The following is a 26,112-nucleotide window of genomic DNA, read 5'->3' as shown; positions in this document are numbered from 1 at the left end:
GCAGCGTTCAGGAGGCTGAAAATCTGAATGAGGTTTGTAACCTCTCAGGTGCTGGAAGGGCCTTCAAAGTGGGAGCACTGAGAAAAGTCTTGACGAAGTTAGGGCAGAACCATGGTTTCTGAAAGGATTTTTTTGTTTGCTCAGCACAGTCAGGTTTCCTTGGAATACTGTGTCTGGCGCAACGTGCTGTGCACGTGGTTTGGCTGTGGTTCACAATAACTGTCCCTTTGTCAGAGATAAACCCAGACCCTGCAAGAATCCTGTTTTGTGGGGATTTAGGTCTGTGTCCTTAGGAAGACAGTACAACTGTGTAGAAAATTATATACAACTGAAGTCCTTTCTCTTAAAGAGCAGGAAATGTGAAGAGGAAATACCCCAGGGCAGATCTCGCGGAGCCGCAGGACTGTGATTTAGCAATTCCCCAGTTACTTAGGTGATACTCACTTGTGTAGAAGGTGCGGTTGAGTCTGTTTGTCTGCTGTTAGCTGGAAGCCTTCTGCCTCAGCACAGGAACAACTTCTCCATTTTCATAAATCGAAAGAACAGTAAATGAAAATAAAATACATTAATGGAGTAACTTCTCTTATAACAGATTATCATGAAACTCATTCTTAAAGAATGTTTCGAACAAAAAGAAAATTAGAAATCCCGCCTGGCATTTGCTGTGATCAAGTAGAGGGACCGACATGTCGTTCAGTCAAATGAGACCTCGAACATCCCAGGTGAGAGTTTTTGTACTTTTCCATAGAGATTTTTTAGATTTCACAAATAAAAATATTAAAATGACACTGCACCATTTCTAGCAGACCTGAGAGGAAAAAACCCCATGCTTTTAACATAGTATATATAGAAAATATTCTTTTCTAGTTTAGTAACTCGACAGTTGCAGAAATGTTTACTATAGCTTATTTGCATGGCTTCTACTTATAAGGAAGTGTATCGTCCTTGTCAATACCATCTGATTTGCATTAAAAATATCAAGACCCAGACATTAACAGTCTCACAAGTACCACAGGTTTGAACACAATCTAAGTGAACCTTGCTGAGAGCAGGCTTAGTTATTCTTGTTGCAGACATTACCAGGAGCATTTATGTGCTTCCAAGGCAGCTAATATTATTAACAAGTGTCAGAAATATTTGGAATTTTTCTCCTTGCTTGCAAGGCCAAGTTGTTGTGCTCTTTGGATCAAACTTTCAGGGCTTTGCACTTCTTATAAGATGAACAAAGGTAGGATTTCAGCTGAAGTATTCTTGTAACCATAACACACTCCAGAGTATCAACTGTTTTTGGTAAGCTCTGTCCGTTGCTGTCACAGTGACATACAGCAGTACTGCAGGCTCTCTTTTCTCTCATTTCCGTTGTTGAGCTTGTTCTAACATGACTTATTTTGATTCTGTCAGCTGGTATGCAATTGCAAATTACTCTACTAGTCGCTATTGTCACTGTCTAGGCATCATTGTGAGATAGAGCCTCACTCTTCTAGTCGGTGTGCTAACATCTAAGAAACCATTCTACCTCCAGAAATTGAAAGTCCACTTAAGCAAAACAAAGCATATAGGAAGAGGTTTATAATATATCTACAGTTATGATCATCTGTTCTTTATTTAGTTGGTGGAGCTCCATGTTTTTTATGTCCCAGAAGAAGTGTGGAACTTCAAGCTGAATACAGTTCCTGTAGCTCATACTAGCAAATTCATCTCAGCTGGGTTTATAAGGTGAGTATAGTCTTAGGTTTTGTGTACATGGTAGATCCTTTACATTGTCCCTCAGTCATTTAGCCTAGCTGTTGCTCTATAGAGCACAATTATGTCTGTCAGAAGAGATTTGTTCTTTAATCCTTTCTGGAGGGTAAGTGGTGCCCATGACTAGTTTTGTATCTGTTAGGACTGTATCAGGCTCCATTGCAGCCCAAGATGTAGACCATTGAAATGTACTTCCAGAGCAGTGCTAGTATTTCTGCAGAATAATTTATGTTGTAAAATCACAGTCTTATATTAATTCTGATTATCAAAATCTTGAATTCTTTATGGCAATGGGTCATCTTCAAGACAGAGCGGCTCAGTGAAGGCAGGAAAGCCTGTCACTTCCCAGGAACAGAGATGTGACAACCTGAGCTCAGTCTGAAGAAAGAGCTTAAGCCATGTTTTTCAAGGGGAAACGTTACAGTCCATGCAAGCAACAGCGTTATCTTCTTTCATCTTCAGTGCTGTTTCTGAAAGGTTGCCCATATCAGCATGTGGCTGATATGTGCTCTCAGGTGGTTGTTTAGAGGACTTAGTGAAAGGATACCCCGGTTTCCAGTCCTAGGCCCAAACCTGGCACAGAGTTGCAGTTTTAACCTTTGATGAGTTTGAAAGTTTATTTTATACTCTCAAACACTTTACTTACAAAATCTGTGTGTATCTAGTGTGGTAAGAAGTTGTAGAAAAATCAAATAATGTAAAGATGTGTATTGAAACAGAGCTTGCTTTTACGTGCCCTTTGTCTGCTCCTGTGCAAAACCTATCAGTTTAACTTAAACTGCAGGGAATATGGGTTTTAAATAATTTAAATTTAGGCTTGTATTGTCCACGTAAGACAACATACTGTGTAGCTGAAAAGATTGGCAGCAGTCAGGTATGAGCATGTAGGACAGAATATATTAATTCTCGCAGCTTCTTTTGTTGAAAGGCTACTCAAAACCAGGGGAAATAAGTGCATGTTTCTATTTTGTTTGTTTGAGTCGACAGCAGAGGTGCAAAATACACAGCTGGAGTGGTAACTCCAAATCATTTCATGATATTGGACATCTATCACTGCCCACTGTTCTCTAGTTTAAATTTATTTCACTAAGACTCAAATCTGAGGCATGAACTTAAATTGGGCTTCTCATTAATTTCAGTGGGTTTGCATCTGTCTTGGTATTTGTTACTTGCTAATGAGTCTTTCTAATTATTTAATTGCTAATTAATTATCCTATGGGTATTATGCAATGCTGCAGTACATTAGCATTAGCAATAAGTAGCACCTAGCCAGTGTATCACTGTTTTTAAAAACAAAAAAATATTTTTAAAAACTTCTCTTATTATAATCCAGGAGAGGGACCAGCAGCCTTGCTGGTACTAATGCTGTTTGGCTGTTGCTGATAGCTCTGTCCAGTCAGCTTGACAATCCTAGCACTGTCTCAGTCAGCTTAACAAAGGATTCTTAGGTGTCTAAGTACAGGCCACTTCCATTAATCATGAAATCAGAGGAAAATGTTAAGTGTGTAATTGTCTATGACCTTGAGTTCTTGTTCCCATGAACTTGGTTTCTCAGCCTCTGTGATCTTTTATTTACTCCTCATTCCTCACCACAGAAGCCATACTTTTGTGATTTCTAGGTGAGATGGCTGCAATGAACTCATTTGCATGACTTTTAAAGGAACGCCCTGAAGCAAATTACTCAGATCTGTCTAGTCTTCTACTAGCCAGTGGCAGCAAGTAAGAAATATATTATTATATGTTCATAGCAGCTGCGCTGGCAAAAATTTCTGCCCCATATCTCAGATTCTGTATACCTAGATGATTTTCTCCCATGATACATTGTAGTTACTTAGGTGTTTTCCCTGCTGTTCGTAAATGCCTTAGATTTAGATTTTCTTGCTGGTTTGGACAGGCATTATCAGAGAAGGATGTGCAATATTAGAATTGCCTCTGAAAGAGCTTGCATTTATTGGGTATCAGATGACCATTCAAGGAGCGTATCTTCTCTGAGACATCAGCTTGAAGAAATGATAGTGAATGAGAGATAGTTGAACTATAGATCATCTCTGTTCTCACATAAGACCTTGGAAGGATATGTATTGAATTATGTATCCATCTTTCACATATTTCTTTATGCATTTGAAATAAATGACATTAGGGCTAATATCTGCAGCAAGCGTGGGAAAAAAAAAAAGGCTGGGATCAAAATAAACAGGAGCTAAATGTACAGGGACGAGGCAGCGTGGCCTAGATGTGTCCACTCTGCAGATTTTAGTCTCTGCTGCATGCCTGTGCTCCAAGGCGGATTTATGATCTTGAAGATGGTCCTCTAAGTCCAGGGTGTTTGAAATAATGTGAGGGAAGCATCATAGCCCACTGAAGTACTGTGTTTAGGAGATGAAACTGAGTGTTTTTACATACTTAGGGTGTGAAATTAAGACATATTGGACTGTTTGAAGGTGCAAACAAACTCTGATAGGTTAACTTTGAAGACCTGTCCAAGTTGAAGGGATGACACGTTCTTGTCTGTACTGTTTACTGAGAATGACATGTGCTATCCCCCAAGCTATGTTTGTGCGTTGCTTGAAGAGTGATAGCTTCCTGGGCCAAATCAGCATGGGTGATTAACAGTCTCAGGCCTGAATTTGTTCCCTGGTTTATTTTATATGGTGGCATAGAAGCATTTAGAATTGCTTATGTTGTGCTGCAGAGCTTTTGTGTGCCTCTTGCACATTTGTTTTTATCCTGCAGAGATGTTTTTTATTCTATAGTAATCTTTGTACTGCTCATTACTGTGATATTTGCATGGTTTCCAGTAGTACATTAAATGATGCAATTAATATTTGCATCAGCTCTTTTGTCCTCAAACTCTGGTGGAAATGTTCACACTGCAGTGTTCGGTTTTGATTTAAAATACATTTGCTGTATGCATGCACACACCCAACTGTAAATTTGTGTTGAAGACCAAATCAAAGGAATGTGCCTGCTACTTAAAGTGGGCGGTGGTGAAGTCTCCTCCAATGCTTGAAGGGGTATGTAAGAAATATCATGTCAATTAGATGATCTTTGAGGTCCCTTCCCACCCTAACCATTCTATGTTCTACAGTCCCGGACTAGCCCCATGAAACTGTGTCACCTGTATGGAAATGCATGACTGTATTTTCCAATGTTTTTGTTATTCATCTGCAGATGAGCAAGAGCATTCTGAAGGAGTCATTTTCAAATTTCAGCTACTTCCATATTCTCCCTTTGTATGGGATTCCTAAAATATGAATATTGCTGGTTAACGTTATGACAGCCTTTTTAATACAGTCTACCATAATGAGATACAATAGTCTGACTTTACCATACCAAGATTCTTTGGCCTATATGTAATTAGGTACAGTTCTAGGACATAGTTTACATTTTTGGTCATTCTGTCCATGCAAGCCAGCATGTATATAGCATTATCTTCCCCCTCTTACTAACTAGCCATCATTATTTGGTCTTACAGATGTATTAATGAATAACAACATTCTAGGGTGTCTCCTCACATCACATTAAGAGTGCTACGGGAGAAGCTTGGAGAGTACCTGGGTGGAGTTGCAGTTGCAGATAAATTCAAATTTTTAAAATGCATTGGGAAAAAACTAGCAGTGGTAAGTTTTTGGGTTTTTTTAGTGCTCTTCTGTTTTATAATGTAAACCACAGATTTCATTCCTGCAGATTAGATAATATCACAAGAAAATAGGGATAACTTTAGGACCACTGTTAGCATTTGGTTTTAAACATGCTGTAGCATAAGCTCTTGTCAGAGCACATAAATACAAAGACACAGCTGGACAGGTATATTAGAAACATCCTTTAAAGCATCAGATGTTATTAGTTGCCATCCAGTGAAAAGGTGCTAGTTTTGATAAATTAATGGATTAAATGCGACAAATCTGATTGCATTAAAAAAAAAATCCCCTTAAGGTTGTTATTACCAGTACATGGTTGGGAATGTGGCAGTTGAAGAATTTGCAGTGAAAGCTGAGTAAGTAAGAGTTCCTCTGATGGTTCCTACTGTGAACTGCCCAAATGCCTTTAAAAGATCAGTTTCTGAATGGAAACTTCTCCCGATGTACATTTACGTTCCGCTAATTAGTCCAGTAATACAGCCTGAGATGTATGTAATCAAAAACCTACGTCTTTGAATCATAACTGTTCCTCACATTGATTCTCTATATATTTATATCTTACAAACTATAGCTAAAGATTAAATGAACTTGAAAATCAACCCAACTGAAAGTTTGTTCTTGTAATATACAAAGACTTAAGTCAGGTACATAAGTATGGAATACTTTTTTCACCTCTCATTTCAACTACTTCTCACTGATTTGGAAATTAATTACAAGCTGGAAATTTGGTGCTGTTCTTTATTTCATTTGTAGTTGAGTTATCACTAAAATTACTTACATAGAAGACTAGAATAAATACTAGGTAATATGCAAAAACTAGATGGAAAAACATGAAGAGAAAGTTAAACACTGTGACACAATCTAAAACTGAAAATGTGCCTAATGTCTTCGAAGAATTCAGGTCTTTAACTGAATGATAATAAGTAACATGTTGTGTTTTCTTCCTTACTGGTACTTCGGAGCTAAATGGAGAAATTTTCCAGTTTCCTTTAGAATGACAGGAAATTAATGAAATATTTTATTTTAATAGAAAATTAAAGATAATGGTAGATACAAGTGAAGATTTTTAATGACAAACGTACAGTTTTAACTTGGGATATTTACTGTTGCTTGATGTTTAACTTTATAACAAAGTGTAAAGCAATAAACCAACTAACTGGTTTATTTGTTGTTTAGGGTCATGGTAACCTCATTGAATTACATCTCCATGATCAAATATTTGTTGAGTGTTTTTATACACACACTGCCTGCCCCCCCCCAGTCTTCTATTTCACAACAGTAACAATGTAAGTGGTGCTAAGAGCGGTGCCCTACTTGCAAGTAAGGGTCTTTTAAATGAAAAATAAACATAAACCAAAATCGTGTTAATTTGCTCTTGCTTTTCTTGCATATGGCCTGTGTCTCCAAAAGTGAATCAAAGGCATTGCCTGGCCATTTTTGAGAACAGTATTTGGCCCCATGTTTAGTTCAAATTCATTAATTAAATGTAAGCTCAGATTGCTTTTTTTTTTTTTTCTGTTGGAGCACATCCTTGAAATATACATAGATCATCTTAGACTTTGTTTTTGGATGGCTGTGGAAACCTGAAAGTGTATATCACACAAAGAATATCAAGACAAGCAATAAATACAAGAAGACAGAGAACAGGAATAGATTTTTTTTTCCTATATACATTAAGTACTTTGCAGTATTGTATCAGGTGAGTAGATAAAATTATGTGAGACTCAGCATTTCCATTCAGATTCAGCTTGAAGCAACAGTTGGTAAAGAAAGTTGAAGGCTTTCTTCTGCTGTGACTGTTGGATGAAGTCCTTTGAAACTTAAGAGAAAGTGCAAAGGATAAAAAAAATATATTCAGTACATCCCTGTACTCTTGTGGATCTGATGATTTTGAAAAATCAACAAAATAAAGTTTCAGTACCATGTCAGAAAATAGAATAGTAGTCTATGTTCCATCTTCCCCATAAGGCCATTACAGAAGATAGGGCTGGTTACGAAAAAATGTAGTATGTAAAGATGATGATAGAGTACAGAAATTAAGTGATATGCAACATTGTTGATAAAAAAGTATTTTATTGGTTACACTTCCATTCTTCATCTTCCAAGGTGAAAGAAAAGCAAGAAACAGAACTGAAACTGAAGTCGTTTGCTCCTCCTTATGTATGTATTGAATGGCTTTTAAGGTATCCTTTTCAGAAACTTTTACATTGTACGTTTCCTCTTTTGTCCTGTCTGATGACTATACTGCATATTTTAGGCACTTTATCCTGAATTGTACTTATTACCTGAAGTGGAATACTTTGAAGATATTTATCCATTATCATCAACTCAACACAGACATCACTTTAATGCAGAAGCTAATAGGTTTGGTCATGGATCAAGATTATCTAGTCTTCCCCAACAAAAATCTGAAAAAAGCAAACAATTTTTAGAAAGCATACAAAGCAGTCATCAGCTAGAAAATCAGGAAGCGCACAGTCCTGTGGAATGGGGTGGGAAAGAACCTGTTCCAGTTTTGCACACAAAACGTAAGCAAGACCATAGCAACAGGATTCAAGGAAAACAGTTACAGTTTAGAGAAAAAGGTAAGTTTAACCATTGTAGTGAAGGAGGATGATGAAGGAGGAGAAAAATAAATATTATGGTTAACATTTACAATAAAATAATATTTCTGTTTTCTAATATCAATTATTATGCAGATCAAAATGGATCCAATGGATCTCTTTTCACACTGAGTCATTCAAATCCTGCAGATTGGGAGTCTGGAAAGAGTGATAACCTCAGCCAAGGTCAAAAAGAGCATAACAGTCCTAAGTGGAATGACAAAGCCAAAGGAACTGCTCTTACTCTTCACGTAAACCACAATGATGAACAAGGCTGGAATAACCAAACACCCCAAAATCATGTTACATATCAAAAGGGTACAACTGTTCATTGTCATCTTATTGCTAAGGCATGCGTTTTAGAAAGTTGGCAGAGTAAAGCTAAGTTTTAAGAAATCTATAGTTAAACCATGAATATTGCTGTCACAACATTATTCTGGTTTTTTAACATCTTTCAAAGAGTTGTAGTTCTACTTTGGATGAGTCCTTCTTTATCACTGTGTGCTGATACAGGGACGCACCGTACTATAGTTGATGCATTTGTCTAATCTTATTTATATGAAAAATATTACTAAGCAGCTACTGTAAAGAAAGATTGGAGGATAATGATCCCATAATTCAACAGCAATTTTAAATGAAAAAAAAAAATCTTGTTACTGGTTTATCAGGGAAAGCGTTTATTCACTTCAACTTTCACTGTCTTCTTATCCATGGCTACCTTACTACTGAACAAGAAGCGTTTCCCTTCCCTCCCTCCATTATAATGTTTGTTTATATACTGTTGAACAGTGGCATTCCTAAAACTGAGGTGAGAGAACTCTTTGAGCGTAATAAAGTGAAAATAGTATAAAAATATTAAGGTGTTTCAAGCACGCATTAACTGGATAACAGTTCTGTGCCAAAATAGAAAATGTTGTTTGGAAGAGATCTATTAACTACTACTTCCTTTAAAATGGGACGTCTTAAGGATATTGAGGGCCATTAAGTCCCTGAACAGTTATATAATGTTCTTAATATTTCTAAATTTGTAGTGATTACCAAGAAAGACATGACTGACACGTGTAAATTGGATTTGAATCACCACTGCTATATTAGCATCAAAATTATAACATAAATTGGTTTTTAGGAAATACTTCTGAACGACAAGTCTGAATATTTGAGTAGAATTTTACACTTCACGTAAAAAAGGTGACCTTTATTCTATTGCAAAATTTACTCTATTTTAATGAGTAATTATTAAATGAGACAATACTTAGTTTTTCATAGGCATGGGCACCTTAGAGATTTCAGTTAGAATGATTTTGTGGATATCCAGCACTTTGAGTAAGAAAATAGAAATTTGGATATTGTATTCTTTGAGATGTGTCTGGAGAGTGTGTTACAAAAGACTTTCATGGATGACTTTTCAGTAATGTCAGTTTCCAGTTATAATCTGTCAAAAATACTTTGTCCCTCCATCATCATGTTAACTGATATTAAGTATGAGACCACTTAATATACAAATATATGTGTAAATATTTAACTGAAAAGGTTTCCATAACTTCATTTTAAATGATGAAGGATGTAGGATTTTGTAGTAGGAAAGGTAAAGTCTGCCAGCAATTTTCTTTTGAAATATTTATTGTACATATTTTAAAGCAGATAACATTTATTCATTAGCGTTTAAACACAAAACATTTTGCTCTCCCTTTCTTTGCTGGATCCAGTTTGCAGGGGATCTTCAGTCTCTGAATGGCAGAAAGTGTTAGATACAGAATTAGTTTAGGGAACGTGAAATAATTAAGTGGTTTTCTTATATGTGATAATGTTTCTTGTAGTGGTTACCTGAATGAGTCAGATACTAATTCTCAAAACAAAAATACCTTTTTTCTTTATTTCTTTCTTTTTGTTATTCACACAACATTTCCAAACCCTAGAGATAACATTATTTATTGGATCGATTCACTGAACTTCTAATACAGGTTTGGAAAGTCAAAACAGCTTGAATTTTGTGAATATAATCTATATGTTTTGATCATCACTCTCCTGTCACAGAACTAACAAACATGGAAAATAACAACCACCAAAAAGATACCAAACTAAGAAGAGATGGAACACAGGATGCTGGAATTCTTAAAATAATGGAAGAGCAAACCACAGAATATTTACGCAAAAAACAAAGGTTAGTAAATAATGACTCTGCTGAAGTAATGGATAGTATTAATTCATAGCTAGAAACTTATTTCATAGACTTCAAGTAAATGAAAGAAAATGGGGGAAAAAACCATTTCATTACATGAATTTTCACTTGCTTCTTTGATTTTATATTTAGCTTGCAGCAATACAGAACTAGCAAGTCTATAGCTGATCCTGGTGAAAAACTGGATAATCAGGTGTGTTTTTCAAGGTACCATATTCTTAGTAACCTTGAGCAATGAATGTAGTCCTCCACCTAGAAACAGTCTAATTTTATAAGACAGGTAACTCACTAGAAATCTGAAATACTCAAATGTAGATTTGAAAGTAATTGAGAAAATTTAATTCATGCACTGCTACTTAGCAGATTTGCTAATGAAAAATCAACCATATTTCTAAACAATGACATCATCAGAATGTTATACCTCTAGTTATAATTTAGCAGCAACTACATATACAATAACTATCTTGGTCTTATTAATGTTAGCTGAGTATTATTTTTTTTTTAGTTTCTTGACTGTAAAGTTTTATTGTTTTTATCGGTGACATTTTTATAGTATCATGTTTCCTATGGGATAAATTTGTCTTCTCTCAAGCCAAGCAAAACTTCTGATAAAAACTATAAAATCCTTTAAAACACAGATATGATATAGTATCAGAATAAGAACCTATTTAGGGAAACTCAGCAGTCACATGCAATCATACGGCATGATAACCATCACTATCAGCTGTTGCCTGTGAGCTCTTGTGCAGAAGTTATTGTAGTGGAGTCTTATGAAAATAATAATGAAATTGAAAATCTGCTGTTATAAATTTTAGTTTAGAAATTGGCAGTCCACACTTCATAAGCAATGAGCCAGATGGCAGTTTTAAGGTCCGTTATTCCTGGTCTTGCATGGGAGTATCAGTAACTTGTGGGGTTAAGAACAATTAGCAGTAGTCTACATTTTTGTCTATATGTTCTCTGCAATGTAAGTGTTTACTGTTCTGATTTTATTTGCAGAGGTCCAGCTGTTTGCAGTTTAGTAATCATTCGTACAGGTATCAGAATAAAAAAACTTCTATGCAGAATTCAAATTCAGCCCTCCCATTCACTCAGGCCACTTTCAGGGCATATGTCTGATGTAACTATTCACGATTATGAGTACGTACTTATAGTTGTGCTTTTTGACTCCATAGGCAGATGAAAACAAGCAAAATCATCTTACTTGTCAAAAAAAAAAGATTTTGCCTCCTAGTCCACCTTTTCTGGCATTTTCTGTAAATCCAGCTCAAGTTCCTGCAGTTCAAGCAGCAAGTGAGTACATGATTCCAAGAAATTGCAGGGAAGTGAACATTTAATCAAGACTGAATAGTTAATGAAGACAGAAATACCTAGTTTATGAAAGAATTTGTACATACATTCATTCACAGTATTGTTATAAAGTGTTAATTTGTGGTTGGAAAATTCCAGGCATTTATAATTCCATGTGGCAAGAGTTTTCAATGTATGCAGTGTATATATATTTTGAATATATAGTTTTAGTGATACATTGTCTGGGTATATAAAAGGGTGTTTACTTGTTTATGCGTGTGCGTGAATGCCTGGATGCATGATGGATTTATTACTTTTTTCTAATGCACCAGCCATTTCAAAAAGTTAGAGATAGTTTATTAAAATAAAAGAATTTCTACTGTCTGTTCTGACAGAGCTTTAGGCATGACTTATGATGGGTGCATTACAAAAATCTTGATTGATTCTTCCTACTTACAGTAACCAGATGCTAAATATAATTACAATATCTTTAGAAAACAAGGTGGTAGAACAATTGCAACAAACGAAGAAAGACAGAAGGCACATGGAAAAAACTAGAGAAGAACTGATCAAAAAAGCTGAAGAGCTACTGGAAAAAAATAAGCTGAGGAGATACCACGGTACACTTTTAATTTATTTTGGAATTTGGAATGATTGAGCAATGACACTGAAAACCAATATGAAAATGTTTATCTCCTTGTCAGTGAGCTTAATTACAGAGAGAGCAGTTTGCTAACCAATAGCTCCGAGAAGGGTCGTTTGTATGATAGCATGCTGGAAAGATTCATGGTTGCAATGTTTCCTTCCACTTTTTTGTGGCAGTCTTATAAATGTAAAAATAACCTGGCTTTTATAAACCATTCAAGTTGTGTCCCTTGTACGTATAGTGCCCAGAGAGCTACTGCTTCGCTGTTTGAGACCCAGGACAGCTGACATATTCTAAACCTGCGTTTAGCTGGTGATTACAGGAATTTTTCCTGTGTTGATAGGGCTTCTAGTTAAATTGGCAGCATAATGCTTTTTGTTACTCCTATCTAATGGTTTTTAGCTTATGGCATGGAAGTTACAAGCCTGTCATGACAAGCTTGACAAACCTTGTTTTTTAACAAGGTAAAATCTTATTGAAATCCCAACCAAATTTTCTTTGTAAAATTATTTTCAAGTTTAAACTATCCTCCCTAAGTCACATTCCAGTTAAACATAGATGAGGTTTAGTCACTTTGATGTTTTGAGAGCATTATCTTTGTACTTAAATACAGCTAAATCACTAGGAGTCTCACCTATTATTTGTAGCTTCGTTGAAAGGAGAAGACAAGCCAATTCTTCCAGTTATTCTCTAAGGGCATGGCAACACTGCACTCTGCAGCATGAGTTGTATTTAAAAAAAAACAAACTTGGGTACTTGAAGCAGTGAATCTGTAGAAACATGGAGCTGCAAGGCAAGCTAATTTACCCTGCTGAGATGTCGTGGTTTAAACTGGTCGGTAACTAAATGCCATGCAGCCGCTTACTCACCTTCCCCCTACCCTGGGGGAATGGGGAAGAGAATTAAAGGGGGAAAGGGAAGGAAGCTCATGGGTTGAGATAAGAACAATCTGATAATAATAATATAGAATTAAAAGTAATAATGATAAAATAATAATAATATATGTACGAGTATATATTAAAAATTAAATTATATATTAATGATAATAATATATACAAACAAGTGATGCACAGTGTAACTGCTCACCGCCCGGTGACAAACGCCCATCCCGTCCCGGCATGCGATCCGGAAACAGATAAGACACCGCAGTCCTGGACTAGTGAGAGGCCTGAAAAGAGAGCCAGAGAGAGAACTCTGAGAGTCTGAGAGAGTACCCCCAGAAGACAGAGAGCTTCTGACTTCCCATATATGCTGGGCATGATGCTGCATGATATGGAATGCTCCATTGGCCAATTTGGCCCTCAATCCTAAATCTAAATTAAAATCATAAGAGGAGTTGTGGGCCCTTTGTCCCGACCTTGCTCCGCCCCAGCCTGTTGTGCTCCTGCACACTGGGAAAACATGAGAAGCTGAGAAGTCTTTGTTGTTTCAGTACCGACTATGAACATCAGTGCGCTATCAACATTTTTCGTATAACAAATCCCATACTATATCCAAACACTGAGCTCTTCCAGCTGCTAAAAAGAAAAACTAACTCTGTCCCAACTGAAACCCAGACATAAGTCGTAAAAGCCTTCTGCATTGTCTTAAAGTATGTTATCCAGTTAGGTAAAATAAAGGTTATTTCACAAAGATTCAAACAGCTCCTGCAGGTTCTTAAGAAGTGTCTTTACCTCTGAATTATTTTTATCAGACCTGTAGAGTTTCATAAGTAAGTGCTCATTTGCAAAAGTGTTCCTTCACAAGGTATGAAGGGAAGAGCATATTCTGTAGGAACAGCGATCTAGTCATTATTTAAAATCCTCCTAAGATTGCCACGCTGACAGTCACTCTCATTTACATATTGTATAGTCATCCAACAGCTGAGTTCTTTTTGGTAAGTTTCTGAGAAGCAGTTGTCCTGATTTCCTAAAATAAGCCTTGAAAGAAGGAATCATTTAAGACACTTTGCGGGCTAGTGGACGTACATGGCCATAGAACTGCCGCACTAGGTACAGGGGGATTTATGGGCCAGATGTTGATAGCACATTAACAACATAGGAGGAGTCATAGTTAAGTGTAAAGGTAAGTAAATGTTTCCCATAATCTTGAGACTTCATATAAAACTAAGCTCTTCAAAATCTCTGGCCCTGCAGAACTTAAATTTTGCATACATCTACAGTGCAGATATTCTGCTACAGTAGAGCTGCGGCCTTCAGACTGTGGTGGGCATACCAGTCTTAACAGGTCTGCAGCACTTACTGTGCAGTTGAAACCAGCAGAACAGCCAGGCTGAATGAAATGTTGGTTTTGGACCTTCTGTTATATCTTGGTGGACAGATACAGCCTTGCGTTGCACGTGATTGTGTGAAAACTCAGTTGCGTTTATAGTGAATGTGATATTAATTTTTTCACTAATTGCTTTTGTTAAAGAACTGTACTGCCATGTTTTAATGCATGAATTGGCCAACTCTCAATCTTGGGAGATTAGTTGGTCAGTACTGTCTTCGATAGACCTTACGATAAGGTGAACAAGACCAAACACTGTTACTCTTCTCCTATGTAGCTCGTGAGGAATGGAAAAAGAAGTACTTTGAAACTAAGAAAGCTACGATTTCACTGGAGGATGCTTTAAACAAACTGCTACAAGATTCAGAACTTTACCACCAGAAATTACTCTTGCAATTGGAAGCCAGAGATAGCCGAAAACGACCAAACAATAGGATAAACTCCAAGGTATTTCCTTGTATTATTTAATCTCTCTTTTTACACAGCCTGTTTTTCTGTATAAAATACAAATTAAAGTAACAAATTCATCACCAACCAATGACTTGTAAACTAGCTTTAACAGCCAAATATTCCTCAATGATCTGAGGTATGGAATTACTTCAACCTATTCTTCTCAAAAAGACTGAAGAAGTACTTGAATCTGAGCATTTGATTGTTTCTGCTTTGTGTTTGTGCAATACCTGCTCATAACAAATTCCCCTTTAGTTCAGTATGATTAATGACTTGTTCAGTTATATATTGTTGTCATCATCCCAAATTTCACGTACAGAGGTAATGAATTCTGGTTGTGATGGCGGATAAGAAACATCTCTGAGGCTTTTGGAGTGGTTGCACCTGAACTATTGTGCAACTGTGATCCTTGTGTTATGTTGTTGGTGTCAAATCGTGGGAAGTTCAGAGAGGAGTTAAAAAAAGAAAAGATAAAAGAAGAGGGGGAAACACCCTTCCCAAGTGTTGTATCTGCAAATTTTCTAAATGTGTTAATGGAAGCAAGTCTGTTGGCAAATCTGAAGCTAGACTAGGAAAAATGAATGTCCCTTTCTTATATCTGAAAGGTGGGAGAGTGTATATACAGTATAATCTAAAAGTGCATATTATATGCAAATATGTATTCTTGGAGCTGTCTTAATATAAATATGATAAAATATTAATAGAGTTGATATTACATTGTATTATTAGCTATGTTCAGATATGTAATCGCTTCTTTTGGGGAGGGATAACAGGCTTTTTTAGGTCTCCCTGACTAGGCACAAAAAGGCCTTATGTGAAGGATATGCACACTTTAAAAGCACACAGCGATTATTGACGGGGCAGCACACACAGAAGATAGATGGCCAGGATTTAAGGAGTGATTAGGATAAGCAGAAGTATGCTCTCCACCCCTCATAAGCTGTGTGCCATGTGAAGCACCTCAGCTCGCCAGGCAGGCATCAGTCAGGGAGGAAGAGTTGGGCTCCGGGAAACAGATCCTACTGTCGCTGGTTTCTCCTCTTCCACATGCTTTGTCTACACTGGTAACTCAATCCAACAACACGGTGATTCCTCAGTAGCCCCCAACTAGTCTGATGGCCCTGCCCAGTTTTTTCCTGAATAACTTTGTACCTTGCATGCTCTCAGTGTTCTGAGCCAGAGTTACGCAGCTGCGCAGTGTCAGAGCTGGGACTTGGACCCTTTATGCAGGCAGCTGCACCCCTGGGTGGGGAGAAGCTTATGGCAGGAGCTTAGAGATGACAAGCTACAGATACCTCAACAATTCCTTGTATGGGCAATTTTATCACATCATTTGCTTCAGCTGTCACTTTAATAGCATTTTTAAAGGCTTGGAACATCAAGAGATTACCACATAGAGACACACACATGCTCCTCAGTATTACTGACTTCAAGGGACCACAGCTGACTTAGATGAGCTGAATATCAGAACCTACACTTTGAAAACATGAATTTTAGTTTTACAGGTTAATTCAAAGATATGCCCATCCACAGCTACTGCTGAAATGGTGTGCTCTACAACCAGGAGTTTGTCTGCACTAAACATGACATGAGTGTAGCAATCTCATCAATCAATGTACTGTGACAGTAATGCTAAACCTGTGAGAGAAAAAAAAAATGATTTGAAGTATATCTTTCTTTTATTATAAATGAGGAGTAGCCGTAAAAGATAATTGCAAAACAATGTGTTGTCACTTACAAGATCTGAGCTGGCTGTTAACTTCTCAAAGCAATAGGGAGTGGAAGAACCTCTGTGCCCAGCTGAAGGGCTGGCAGCTGAAGGGAGCTGTGAGCAGACTGCTCACAGGCTGGAGACAGCCCAGCACACATTAAGGACTGAAAGGAAACAGGGGAGTTAGAAAGAGTTTAGAGGATTGTTTCTGAGTGATGTAGTGACACCCAATGAATGAGCAATGCATTAATGCTGCACTTAAAGTGTTGTTGATGGTGTTGTTTCATACAGAATTACACAATCATTCGGATTACTACAGTGCAGCATGAAATCGATCAACTGAGGAGGAAGCTAGATGATACAAAAATGAAACTCGTAATAGAAATTAAGGTACTCTGCCTTTTAATTAGAACAGTCAAAATGTTAAAAACCTTAGATCTTCCAAAACATTAGATGATGTAAATAGTTGCTAAACAGTTCTTGTTTTATGCTGTTAGTTTTATGGTGTTATTTGTCATCATAACTTTATCGCTTGAGCCAAATAACTCCAGAACACCAGGTTATTAGAGGATTTTGAATGTATGGCATTCAAGCACGCACTTAGATTTTAAGCTTGCATTTACTTGGTAAATTAAGCTCCAAAATTGCTTTCATAAAATTCCCATTTCACTTTAAAGATAATTGAAGGAACGTACTTGGTGGGGCACTGATCAGTAGTAGACCATGGCTGAGAAAAAAAAATGGTATAAAGAAAAAAAAAAAAAAAGAGAATGTCTGTCCAAGCAGATGGCAGTTGTCTTCATCTGCTTCATTCCATACCAGCACTGCCTATGGCTCCCTTTGGAAGGAGGATGATGGTGCAGGCCTTCACACTGGATAGCTTTTCAGCTTTGAATGCTTGAAATCGGAGTGCTCTATATTACAGAGATTGCCCATGCCCCTGTTTATTGGGTAACCTAGGAGGTTATGCCTCCTGCTTTGTATAATGAGTGGAAAGAACAATGAATTTCACAGTTGTCTTTTAAAAACATTAAGGTGGAGTACACAAGAAAGCAGTGCTAGAACTAGGCTATCTAATTAGACATGTAAAATTTTAAAGATGAAAGATGTGTCCTATTATTCAGCCATCCTGTGTAAAATTCAGTCTTAGTTATATAAACCCATATGCATGTCAACTCCAAAAACTTCCTTGAATTGCAATTCCTTAAATTACTGGTTCTTCTGCAGATGAGAAAGCAGGCAGCATCTGATTTACAAGCACTGAGAGCGGAACTGACACAGAAGAAGATTCATTCAGCTTTTATTCTACAGTCCAGAAAATCAGGAATGTGAGAGGATGACATGACTTCAACATCTGTAAAGTCCACAGAAGGTCTGTAACGTATACAGAAGCTTATCATTTCAGAGCATTTGTTTGTATGTTCTTGAAGTTATCTTGTAGAAATACATAAACTATATAAATGTGAAATTTGTATACTAGGCTACTGAGGTACTGCAGCTCCCTTTTTAAATCTCACTGCAAGATTAGTCAGCTACTTAAACATACACTTTAACCTAGTAATGTGTCTAAAGCAAAACCAGTTATTTTAAAAGTGGAAAATAGTGAATTGTGTAACATCACATTGGTATGCTAAGCAAATAAACCTATAATCTATAACCTCCTGTTCTTATTTTCAGGCATACACATTTCATTTCTGGAAAATGATTAAAATACACCTTCTGTAGAACTACAGCAACAGTAATCCTTTATGTAGCTATTTACTGAGGTATATTTTTGTCATTATAAGTATGCCTATCTATAATTACCAATGTATTATTACCTTATTATTATGAACAAAATCTCAGAGAATTTTACCTTATTTCACATTAAGCCATTTTTCTTCCCTCTTATGTTAGGAAAGCCATATGGACATTAACCTTCTTCTATAGTTAGTGGAAGATGAAAGCTTTGTCTTGGACAAGCGGTAATGATGATCCTTGTCCTACTTACAGTATTGCATACTGTGTTTTTCTTTTAAGCTGAAGCTCATGCATGTGCTTAACAACAATTCTCTGAAAGCGCAATCAGAAACCTCTTCTTGACAGGCATCTTCTCTAGCTCTCCTGTTTGCTTCTTTGCAGTACCAGATGTTATTATGTTAAGCTGAAAAATAACGTGCTGGGAATTGATGTCAGCTTAAAAGCTGACAAGGCTGTATTTACTACTGGAAGTGCAACACTTATGGGAAACCAGTAATACGAAAATTATGCAACTCTCAAAAGGAGTAACTTCGAAATGTCTTGAGTCAAACCACCCATTATCCAATTTATTTTCTTAAGATAGGATTTAAGAAAGATTTTGGTGCTAAAGTATTAAAGTAATTATTAAAACTACAATGACTCTTGCTCAATTCAGGATTGAATCCTACTTCCTCTATTTCAGAATCATGTCTTATTTAAGACACAATAGCAGGCAACTAGCTGTTGGAAAATCTGAACCTAAATTTAAAAAAAAAATAAAAAGTACCAACTCATGATTCTTGTTACAGGAAGGACAGTTTTATAATAAAGTTATCTGGCCTTCAGTTAGGATTTTGTAGTTCAGATCATCCACTCCAGAAGACCTGTCAATTTCACAAATATCTTACAGTATTTTAGCATATAAATAGTAATACAAATTCTAAAGTATCTATATGTCAAATAAAATATGTCTCCTAAAATAAAATAATAAAATAAAATATGTCTCCTAAAATCTAGTGACTAGAGTTCTAGTGAAGTCCTCTGTTTTTCCAAGGGATTTTTTTTTTTCAAGCGAGAGCAGTACGCTTCACCTTCTGCTTTCCATCACCTGTAGTATCACGCAGTTAGACACTCATATGAAGTCTTCTTGTCTTCTCTTCAGCAACCAGTATGGCAGTGGTGCTATTTTATGGTGTTTTCCCAGTAACTCTTTAGCGAGGGCAAAAACTAAAACAAAATCAACCCCCCACAACTAACGACATATATCTAACTAAATAAATTGTTTAATTAACGGAGTCAAACAGGGCACAGTTGTTGTGAAACAGTTCTGAGAAGCAGAAAAGCATTGTGGGCTGCAAGATGTGGAAAAAGTAAAGCATAAACAGACAACACTGTTTACCAACCTTAGTGAAGAGAGCATTTTATTTAACCAAAAAAATCCTGTAAACACCAATCATTCATGACTACAGATATTTTTAAAAGTTATACAATTTCTTTAGGCAAATTATTTTATGAAAAAATGAACTACAAAAAATATAACCTCATAATATCTCAGAGGCAACACCACATAAAAACTAACAATAGGCTACTGAATGAATCTTAAAGTGTGTGGAGAAATACATAGGCAGTTCATTAAATAAGCTTCTGAGTTCTAGTTTTGAGGAAGTAAATAAGTTTGAAATGGAAGAAAACATTATCCAAGTCCTCTCCATATTAATGTTCCCTCTTCAAGATAAGGTCCAATATTTTTGGCTTTTGAAACTCAGGAATTTATGTGATACATAAACATAGTGAAACTGGAGTTTATTGAATATTTCTTTCTAACAATAAGTCTGATAAAAATCTTAATGGAAATTACTTCATGTTACATAATTTCTTCAGTTTATAAAATATTTTCATCTCTAGAAGAGTAACCAAGTACAAGCACAAGCTTCACCAAGTTGCATATAAGCAGCAATCTGTCTCTCCAGTACTCTGTGTTTAATCCGATTCAAGAGTGACTTAGCTAAAATATAGGTTGGGGTGGGAAGTCAGAAAGCTGAGAGTGCACCATGCAATCCCAGAATGAGTACTGGCTGCACGAGGTAGTCTTAGCAGAGGACCATTATTAGATTGCTCCTATAAATCCGCTTGGTCTTACTTGTTCCCAAATACACACTGGGTTCAAGCTTTAACCAACTTACGGCAGTTGTGAAAAATGAAAAAGATAAGCAGTCTTCAAAAAAAAAACCACACTGGTAAAGCAACATTGGAACTACTTGAAGAATGAAAATATGGCTTTGCATACAAAATAATAACAAGATTAATTTGGCTAGTTCTCAAAGTTTTTGTAGTCATGGTATAGTTATATAAAGCAAAAAAATCTATGATAGTATAAGCCACAATAAAAAAATACCAATTTTCATCATTGTAAATCAAGGGTTCATAAAGTTCTTACGGTGTCAGGGCTTGCCACATTGCTTCAGTTTGTTGTTCCGCCAGAGCTTCCCTGGAATAGTCGAGACTATTTCCATTCCACATGCCAATGCCCCTTAAACCTCGATGCTTCACATATGCTGCTTTTAGAGAAATGCTGCGAGGGTCATCATACCATACTTGGTGGAAGTGACCAAGAGAATCCTAGAAAAACATTTAAACAGGAGCATCAGTATCTACCTATCTATATAAACATAAGATATTAAAGTTCATTGAGGTTTGATACATTTTCTGTTGAACACAGTGAAAAGTACAACTAAAAACTCAGCTATACAAGCTATGTAGATTTACATAATGATACTTTCCTGATTTACACATTATTTTTCACATAGGACAATTAAACTTTAAGTCAAATACTTGGCCATTTTTTTATTTGTAGAATATAAGTTATAAAACAGTGATACATTTCAACTGAAGTTAGATGAAAAGACTTAGCTAACTTTTATTTTAATATTTTTTTTAAATAAAGCTAAAATCTCTCATATGCTATCTAACCTTACAAGTGAATTTAGTTAGAGATTAAGTGCTTTTTTCTGCAAGAAACAGTTTTAGAGAAGGTTATAAAATTTTGTCAAAGTTATGTTGCTTTGACCTGGTCATTGCTTACACCTTTTAATCATCTACACCTGAAACTTAAATTTACGTCTAAAAAAACAAGACAAAATGTATACACTGTGTTGTTCATGTAAGCACAATCATGCCTGACTCTTTCACTATATTATGTAGAAATCAAATGCAGAAGAGAGCATGCATGCCAGCCATTGTGTAAGAAAAACTTAACAGCATCTCAGAATCTGTTTTAGTTTCAATCGGTCATCAACTCATGAAAGTAACTATAACAGGGAAGGATGGAGCTATAGGATTTCTTTGTGCCAAAATGTCCTTTTTGAAATGATACAATCTCTTGAGAAAACGGCAAAGTAACTGAGATCTTTGTTACTCCCGTAGTCTTCAGTCACTGCACTCCCCTTTTAGACTAGAAATCTCAAGATACGGAAATGCAGCCATCCTTTACTACACAAAAAAAAAAAAAAGCAGAAAACATATATGGAAGAATCTAACTCTGAAAACTTTATAATCAAAGAACTATGGTTCATGAACATTTACTCCACAACATGGTGTCTTATAAAAGACATTTACCTGGTATTCATAAAACGGAGACTTCTGTACCTCATCCCACAGCACCCCTGAAAAAGAACTGTTCACTTGCTTCATAATTGCTCCATAGGGAACCTGATGCCCTGCAGCATCACTGCAAGGAGCCCCACGGAAAGGTACTTTGGAAAGGGAACAAACATGATCCTGAAATAAAAGCAGAAGGCATGAGTTTCCTGTATATAGATATAGTGAACACAAAAATAGCAGAACAGCCAAGAACAAAGTCACAAAAGGCACTGGGGTCTCAAAATCCCAAATCCTCAAGTATCTGTGCCAGACATATTATTAGTAGACAGAAGTAAATTAAAACAGTTAAATTTTGTTTACTTTGTAGTAATACAGGATTGGGTAGACATCATTCAACTTACACAGTTGTCTTATCTTTTCCACTTTCAATTTACTCTTACATTTTTCATACGTATAATGTTGTTTGAGACTCCATGATTTATCCATAAACTGCTATACTTTAACAGTCATAGGTTTGCTGTGGTTTGTTGCACCTAGTCTTTAACCAGTGACCTTAGAGACTGACTGTCGAGAAGGCAGATACAAGTGTTGTAGTGCCTTTGGACATCATCTCTCCTCATACAGATAACATCTATAGCTCCTTAGTCAAACATGGTGCTTGGGTATCATGGGTTCAGGTTGCCTAGGGAGAGAGAAGGTGCCTTGTTTGGTAACACACTGCTCATCAGTTATCAGTCAAGCAAAAGCCTCTGTCTTGACTCCCAGCTTTACGCTCTTATCCATCCGACCACAGATCCAAAAACAGGATCACCAAAATCTGTCTCTTTCCAAGGAAAAAAATAACAGTATGATTGCAAATGAATAATTTCCACCTTACCTGAGATAGGTTTTGGCAGACATAGTCATAACCATACCAGGGGACGCCCATCACAAGCTTCTTAGGATCAATGCCCATAGTAATGTACTCTTCATATCCTCGTTTTGAAGAAAATAAAAATTAAGATGCATGATTGCATTTTCCCATGCTTGTTATTCTTTGAACTAATCTAGAGCCAGAGCCAATAAAGGACTTGCATGATTCCCAGACGTAGGCTAAGTCACAAGTTCTTCTTTACCTCCCACCTGCATATTCCTACACTTGCTCTATTCAGATCCTAGTTAACTGTTCGAGTTGCTCACACTTAAAACCAGCTGCCCATAGCAGCAGTTCACAAGAATGAGACACAAATGTTTTCAGGTTCTTTGCAAGCTCAGGCAGACACCATTGCTGTGGCTGCTGTTTGTCATTCTACAAGTGTGCTTCACAAACATGAGGGCTAGACAATTACAACACACAACTGCTAAAGGTCTATCCAAAGTGTCATAAGGACAACACATATTTGAGCACACTTAAAAGCCTCAATACAACCAAAAAACTTGTCTAAGAAAAGGCAATCTTTCCTGTTTCTTCATGTGAACAAATGGAAGTGTTCCAACTCCTGGGAAGGCATTTTGTTCTCACCAACTAAAGTCTGCAGGTAAGGAGCATTGGCTTTTGCAATACAGTCTGTCCAGATCTGGCTCTGTTCGTCATATGACATCACAAATAAGAAGTCACAGGCGTCTGCAATCCCAGTGTAGTTGTAGCACCTTTTATCTATGCATGCTGGAGACCAAGCCACATCAAATGTTACCTGAAGGAAAAACACACAAGTCAGTATCGTGTATGGCACTTAGGCGCTCTGGTTTTCTCTTTAAAAAAAGCTGTAACTTCTAAAGACAGTATTTCCCAAATGTTGTACAGTGTTTTAACACACAGTGATACTAATGAACTACAGGAGAAGCTGCTCAGCTAATAAAACGAACATTAGATAATAAACAGTGAATGTCCCTATTAGTGAATTCAAAACAGCAAATACAACATGAAAACCATCTCATCAAAAATAAGAAGCATGATGCAAATCCTTAAAATTTTAGTGATGGGTTTACTAAAACATTTTCACGCTTTTGCACCAGCAGGCTGTATTTGCTACTTTGGAAGATGAATGAAGCCATACTACTAACTGCCAGCTCACACACGGCTATACATTGTATCTGCAAATCTCAGCGAAACTCTTCTTCCATGTAAATTCACACAGGTCAAAAAGGGAGATTCCTACGATAGCTTACCATTGCTAACACTCATAATTAACCATTCATGAGGATATCATGCTTTACATCTGCATTTTTTTTCATATTCATATGCTAAACAGCATTCTCAAAACTCCTTGCACTTCATAAAGTTAAACTTAATGTTTGTATAAAGAAAATTATTATTACCTGTGATCCTGGAATTTCTCTGTGAAAAGCATCTGTAGTTTCTTTAACAAGCTCTGTTAATGCATAATACTCAGGAGAGGTTTCATTAACTTCTTGCTCTATATCTATGTTAATTCCATCCATATACTGTTTCTTTGCAAGGTCCACCTGTTGAGATATCCATGTCGCTCTTTTAGCAGGATCAACAATTTCCTTAAGCGGTACATCACCTAGACAAGAGGCCTTCAAGAGTTAACACGTATTTGCACCACAGTAACAGTAAAGAGGAAACGTTTGTCTTTACTAAACCAACAAACATAACCACGAAATAAAAAATCCCCACACCCATACTGGTAAAACACAAAGGAGTTAACTTTTTCCCCCCAGCGTAATTTTGAGAACTCACCTCCAAAGAGATTACTAAGGTTCTTTACAACAATGGTGTTTAAGTTCCTTTTGGATATTTTCTGTAATTTTAATCTCCTTACTTCTGCTTAATATTCTTTCAGCCACTGTAAACTTCCACTCTTGAAATCAAGGTACTTTCAGTTATTTCCACAGAGCCAGAAGGACTGTGTCTTACTGCTCCAACAGACATACTTTCATGTTCAACCTTTGTTGCTTTCCACATTGTGGCTTTGGATTACATTTTTGCCTCAACAGAGCCAAAACTGGTTTACAGAATGTAAACCGTAATGGACTTTGTCTTTCTAATCAGCATTTGTACCTGCACAGAGTTCCCAAGCATTCATGTTTTAAAACTCAACCGCTTCCTAATACAGAAGGATTGATTTATGTGAAAAATACTAAAAATTACTTAAAATCCCTTCCCCTACCCTGTCTTTTGGGTACTCCACATAACATCCGGAACACAGACCCAAATAAATACCTTCTACAGGTTTTTCCTTTCCTCCCTTCCTCCCAGTTCCTCTATAGCTGTGATGTTCCCTGTTAGAGAACTTTTATTTAGATGTCACTGGGATGGTTTTGTTATTACTGTGGCAGAAGCCACTGCTGGTTTTCTCTTAATACCCTGCATACCAGCATGTGCGAAACGTCAAGGTATTATAGCCCTATGTACATATGTTCTTATCCATGGATCACACGAAAATTCACAGTTTCGTAATGTAACCAACCTTTCAGTACTATCCTGGAGCCTTTAGAGTGAGCATAGCACATGAGCTCAGGATCGTACTTTCCGAAAGCTGCCACAGTTGTAATTTTTGACCAGTCGTAGGATTTCCAGGTTTCCTTTCCCACATCGAACACAAAGACCTGGAAAAGGGGTAAAAAGCACCCTCATTAGCGCCAAGCCCTTCTCAGCAGCACCGTTATTTTCCACATGCCTCTTACAAAGGCACCGGGCTCGTGTCTCGCGAAAGCAGCTCCGCCCGCTCGCACCAGCAGCTTCCCGGGGCGCGGGCGGTGCCGCGGCCGCCGGGCCGGGAAGGGTCGAGTTTGCAGCAGCTGCGCGCAACGCTTCACCCAGCAGCGGGCACGGCAGCCGGCAACACCCAACTCATCGCAGTCCGACGCTTCCCTGTAAATCACATGCACCTATTTTTTACAAGTCTGTCCGACGCTAACGCAGGCACTTCAAATGCGGCAGCGGCCCGCGGTGCGTTTAGCATGCCGCTAACCGCGCAGGCCGCCCCGGCACCGGCCTTCCCCGCCGGCAGCGACGCGCCTCTCCGGGCAGCGCTCCGCAGCCTCCGGCACGCCCCGCGCTGGGCCGGACTGGGGGCCCAGAGCCGCCGGGGGCCGCGCACCTCGAAGCCGCCGGTGCCCGTGACCGGGTGGCAGAGCCGCGGGTCCTGGCAGGGGCACGCACCGGCGGCGGGGCCGCCCAGCAGCTGCAGGAGCCCGAGCGGCAGCAGCCACCGACCGCACGGCCGCTCCATGGCGACTCGCCGCTTCCGCCCGGGTGCCGGCGGGCGCGGCGCGCTGGGTGCCAGCCCGGCCCCGCAGCTCCGCCCCGCAGCCCG

At 37.6% G+C, this 26,112-nt stretch overlaps 2 protein-coding genes across 3 annotated transcripts; one reads left to right on the top strand and one right to left on the bottom strand.

The window, feature by feature from the left end:
- The first annotated feature begins 686 nt into the window (after window positions 1-686).
- On the top strand, window positions 687-17,863 carry SPATA1 (spermatogenesis associated 1). Of its 2 annotated transcripts, none has more exons than XM_086617698.1 (13): window positions 687-722; window positions 1,610-1,716; window positions 5,246-5,363; window positions 7,491-7,544; window positions 7,642-7,969; window positions 8,084-8,305; window positions 10,022-10,148; window positions 10,299-10,359; window positions 11,342-11,459; window positions 11,951-12,076; window positions 14,648-14,817; window positions 16,823-16,921; window positions 17,759-17,863. In XM_086617698.1, exons 1-13 carry the CDS (start codon window positions 687-689, stop codon window positions 17,861-17,863), a joined length of 1,671 nt encoding a protein of 556 aa, XP_086473824.1. The 2 variants fall into 2 exon arrangements, with proteins under 2 accessions (XP_086473824.1, XP_086473826.1); XM_086617700.1 differs by having other exon boundaries at window positions 10,299-10,363; window positions 11,346-11,459.
- Window positions 17,864-20,683: 2,820 nt separating this feature from the next.
- On the bottom strand, window positions 20,684-26,028 carry CTBS (chitobiase). Its single transcript, XM_086617641.1, has 7 exons — window positions 25,897-26,028; window positions 25,264-25,402; window positions 24,149-24,357; window positions 23,352-23,523; window positions 22,728-22,825; window positions 21,866-22,027; window positions 20,684-20,869 (listed from the first exon to the last, which is right to left on the bottom strand). Exons 1-7 carry the CDS (start codon window positions 26,026-26,028, stop codon window positions 20,684-20,686), a joined length of 1,098 nt encoding a protein of 365 aa, XP_086473767.1.
- Window positions 26,029-26,112: the final 84 nt, after the last annotated feature.

This window comes from Tauraco erythrolophus, chromosome 10 (genome assembly GCF_009769465.1).
Source record: "Tauraco erythrolophus isolate bTauEry1 chromosome 10, bTauEry1.pri, whole genome shotgun sequence".
Lineage (NCBI taxonomy): Eukaryota > Metazoa > Chordata > Aves > Musophagiformes > Musophagidae > Tauraco > Tauraco erythrolophus.
The sequence above is the reverse complement of the archived record's forward strand: the minus strand, read 5'-3'. Positions and strand labels throughout refer to the sequence as shown.

Coding starts and splice junctions, on each gene's coding strand:
- CTBS (XM_086617641.1), bottom strand. CDS start 26,028: ATGGAGCGGCCGTGCGGTCGGTGGCTGCTGCCGCTCGGGCTCCTGCAG. Junction 24,358..25,263: donor CTCCAGGATAGTACTGAAAG/GTTGGTTACATT, acceptor CCTCTTGTCTAG/GTGATGTACCGCTTAAGGAA. Junction 22,028..22,727: donor TCTGCCAAAACCTATCTCAG/GTAAGGTGGAAA, acceptor CTTTTATTTCAG/GATCATGTTTGTTCCCTTTC.
- SPATA1 (XM_086617698.1), top strand. CDS start 687: ATGTCGTTCAGTCAAATGAGACCTCGAACATCCCAG. Junction 7,545..7,641: donor AGTCGTTTGCTCCTCCTTAT/GTATGTATTGAA, acceptor TGCATATTTTAG/GCACTTTATCCTGAATTGTA. Junction 10,360..11,341: donor GTGAAAAACTGGATAATCAG/GTGTGTTTTTCA, acceptor TTGACTCCATAG/GCAGATGAAAACAAGCAAAA.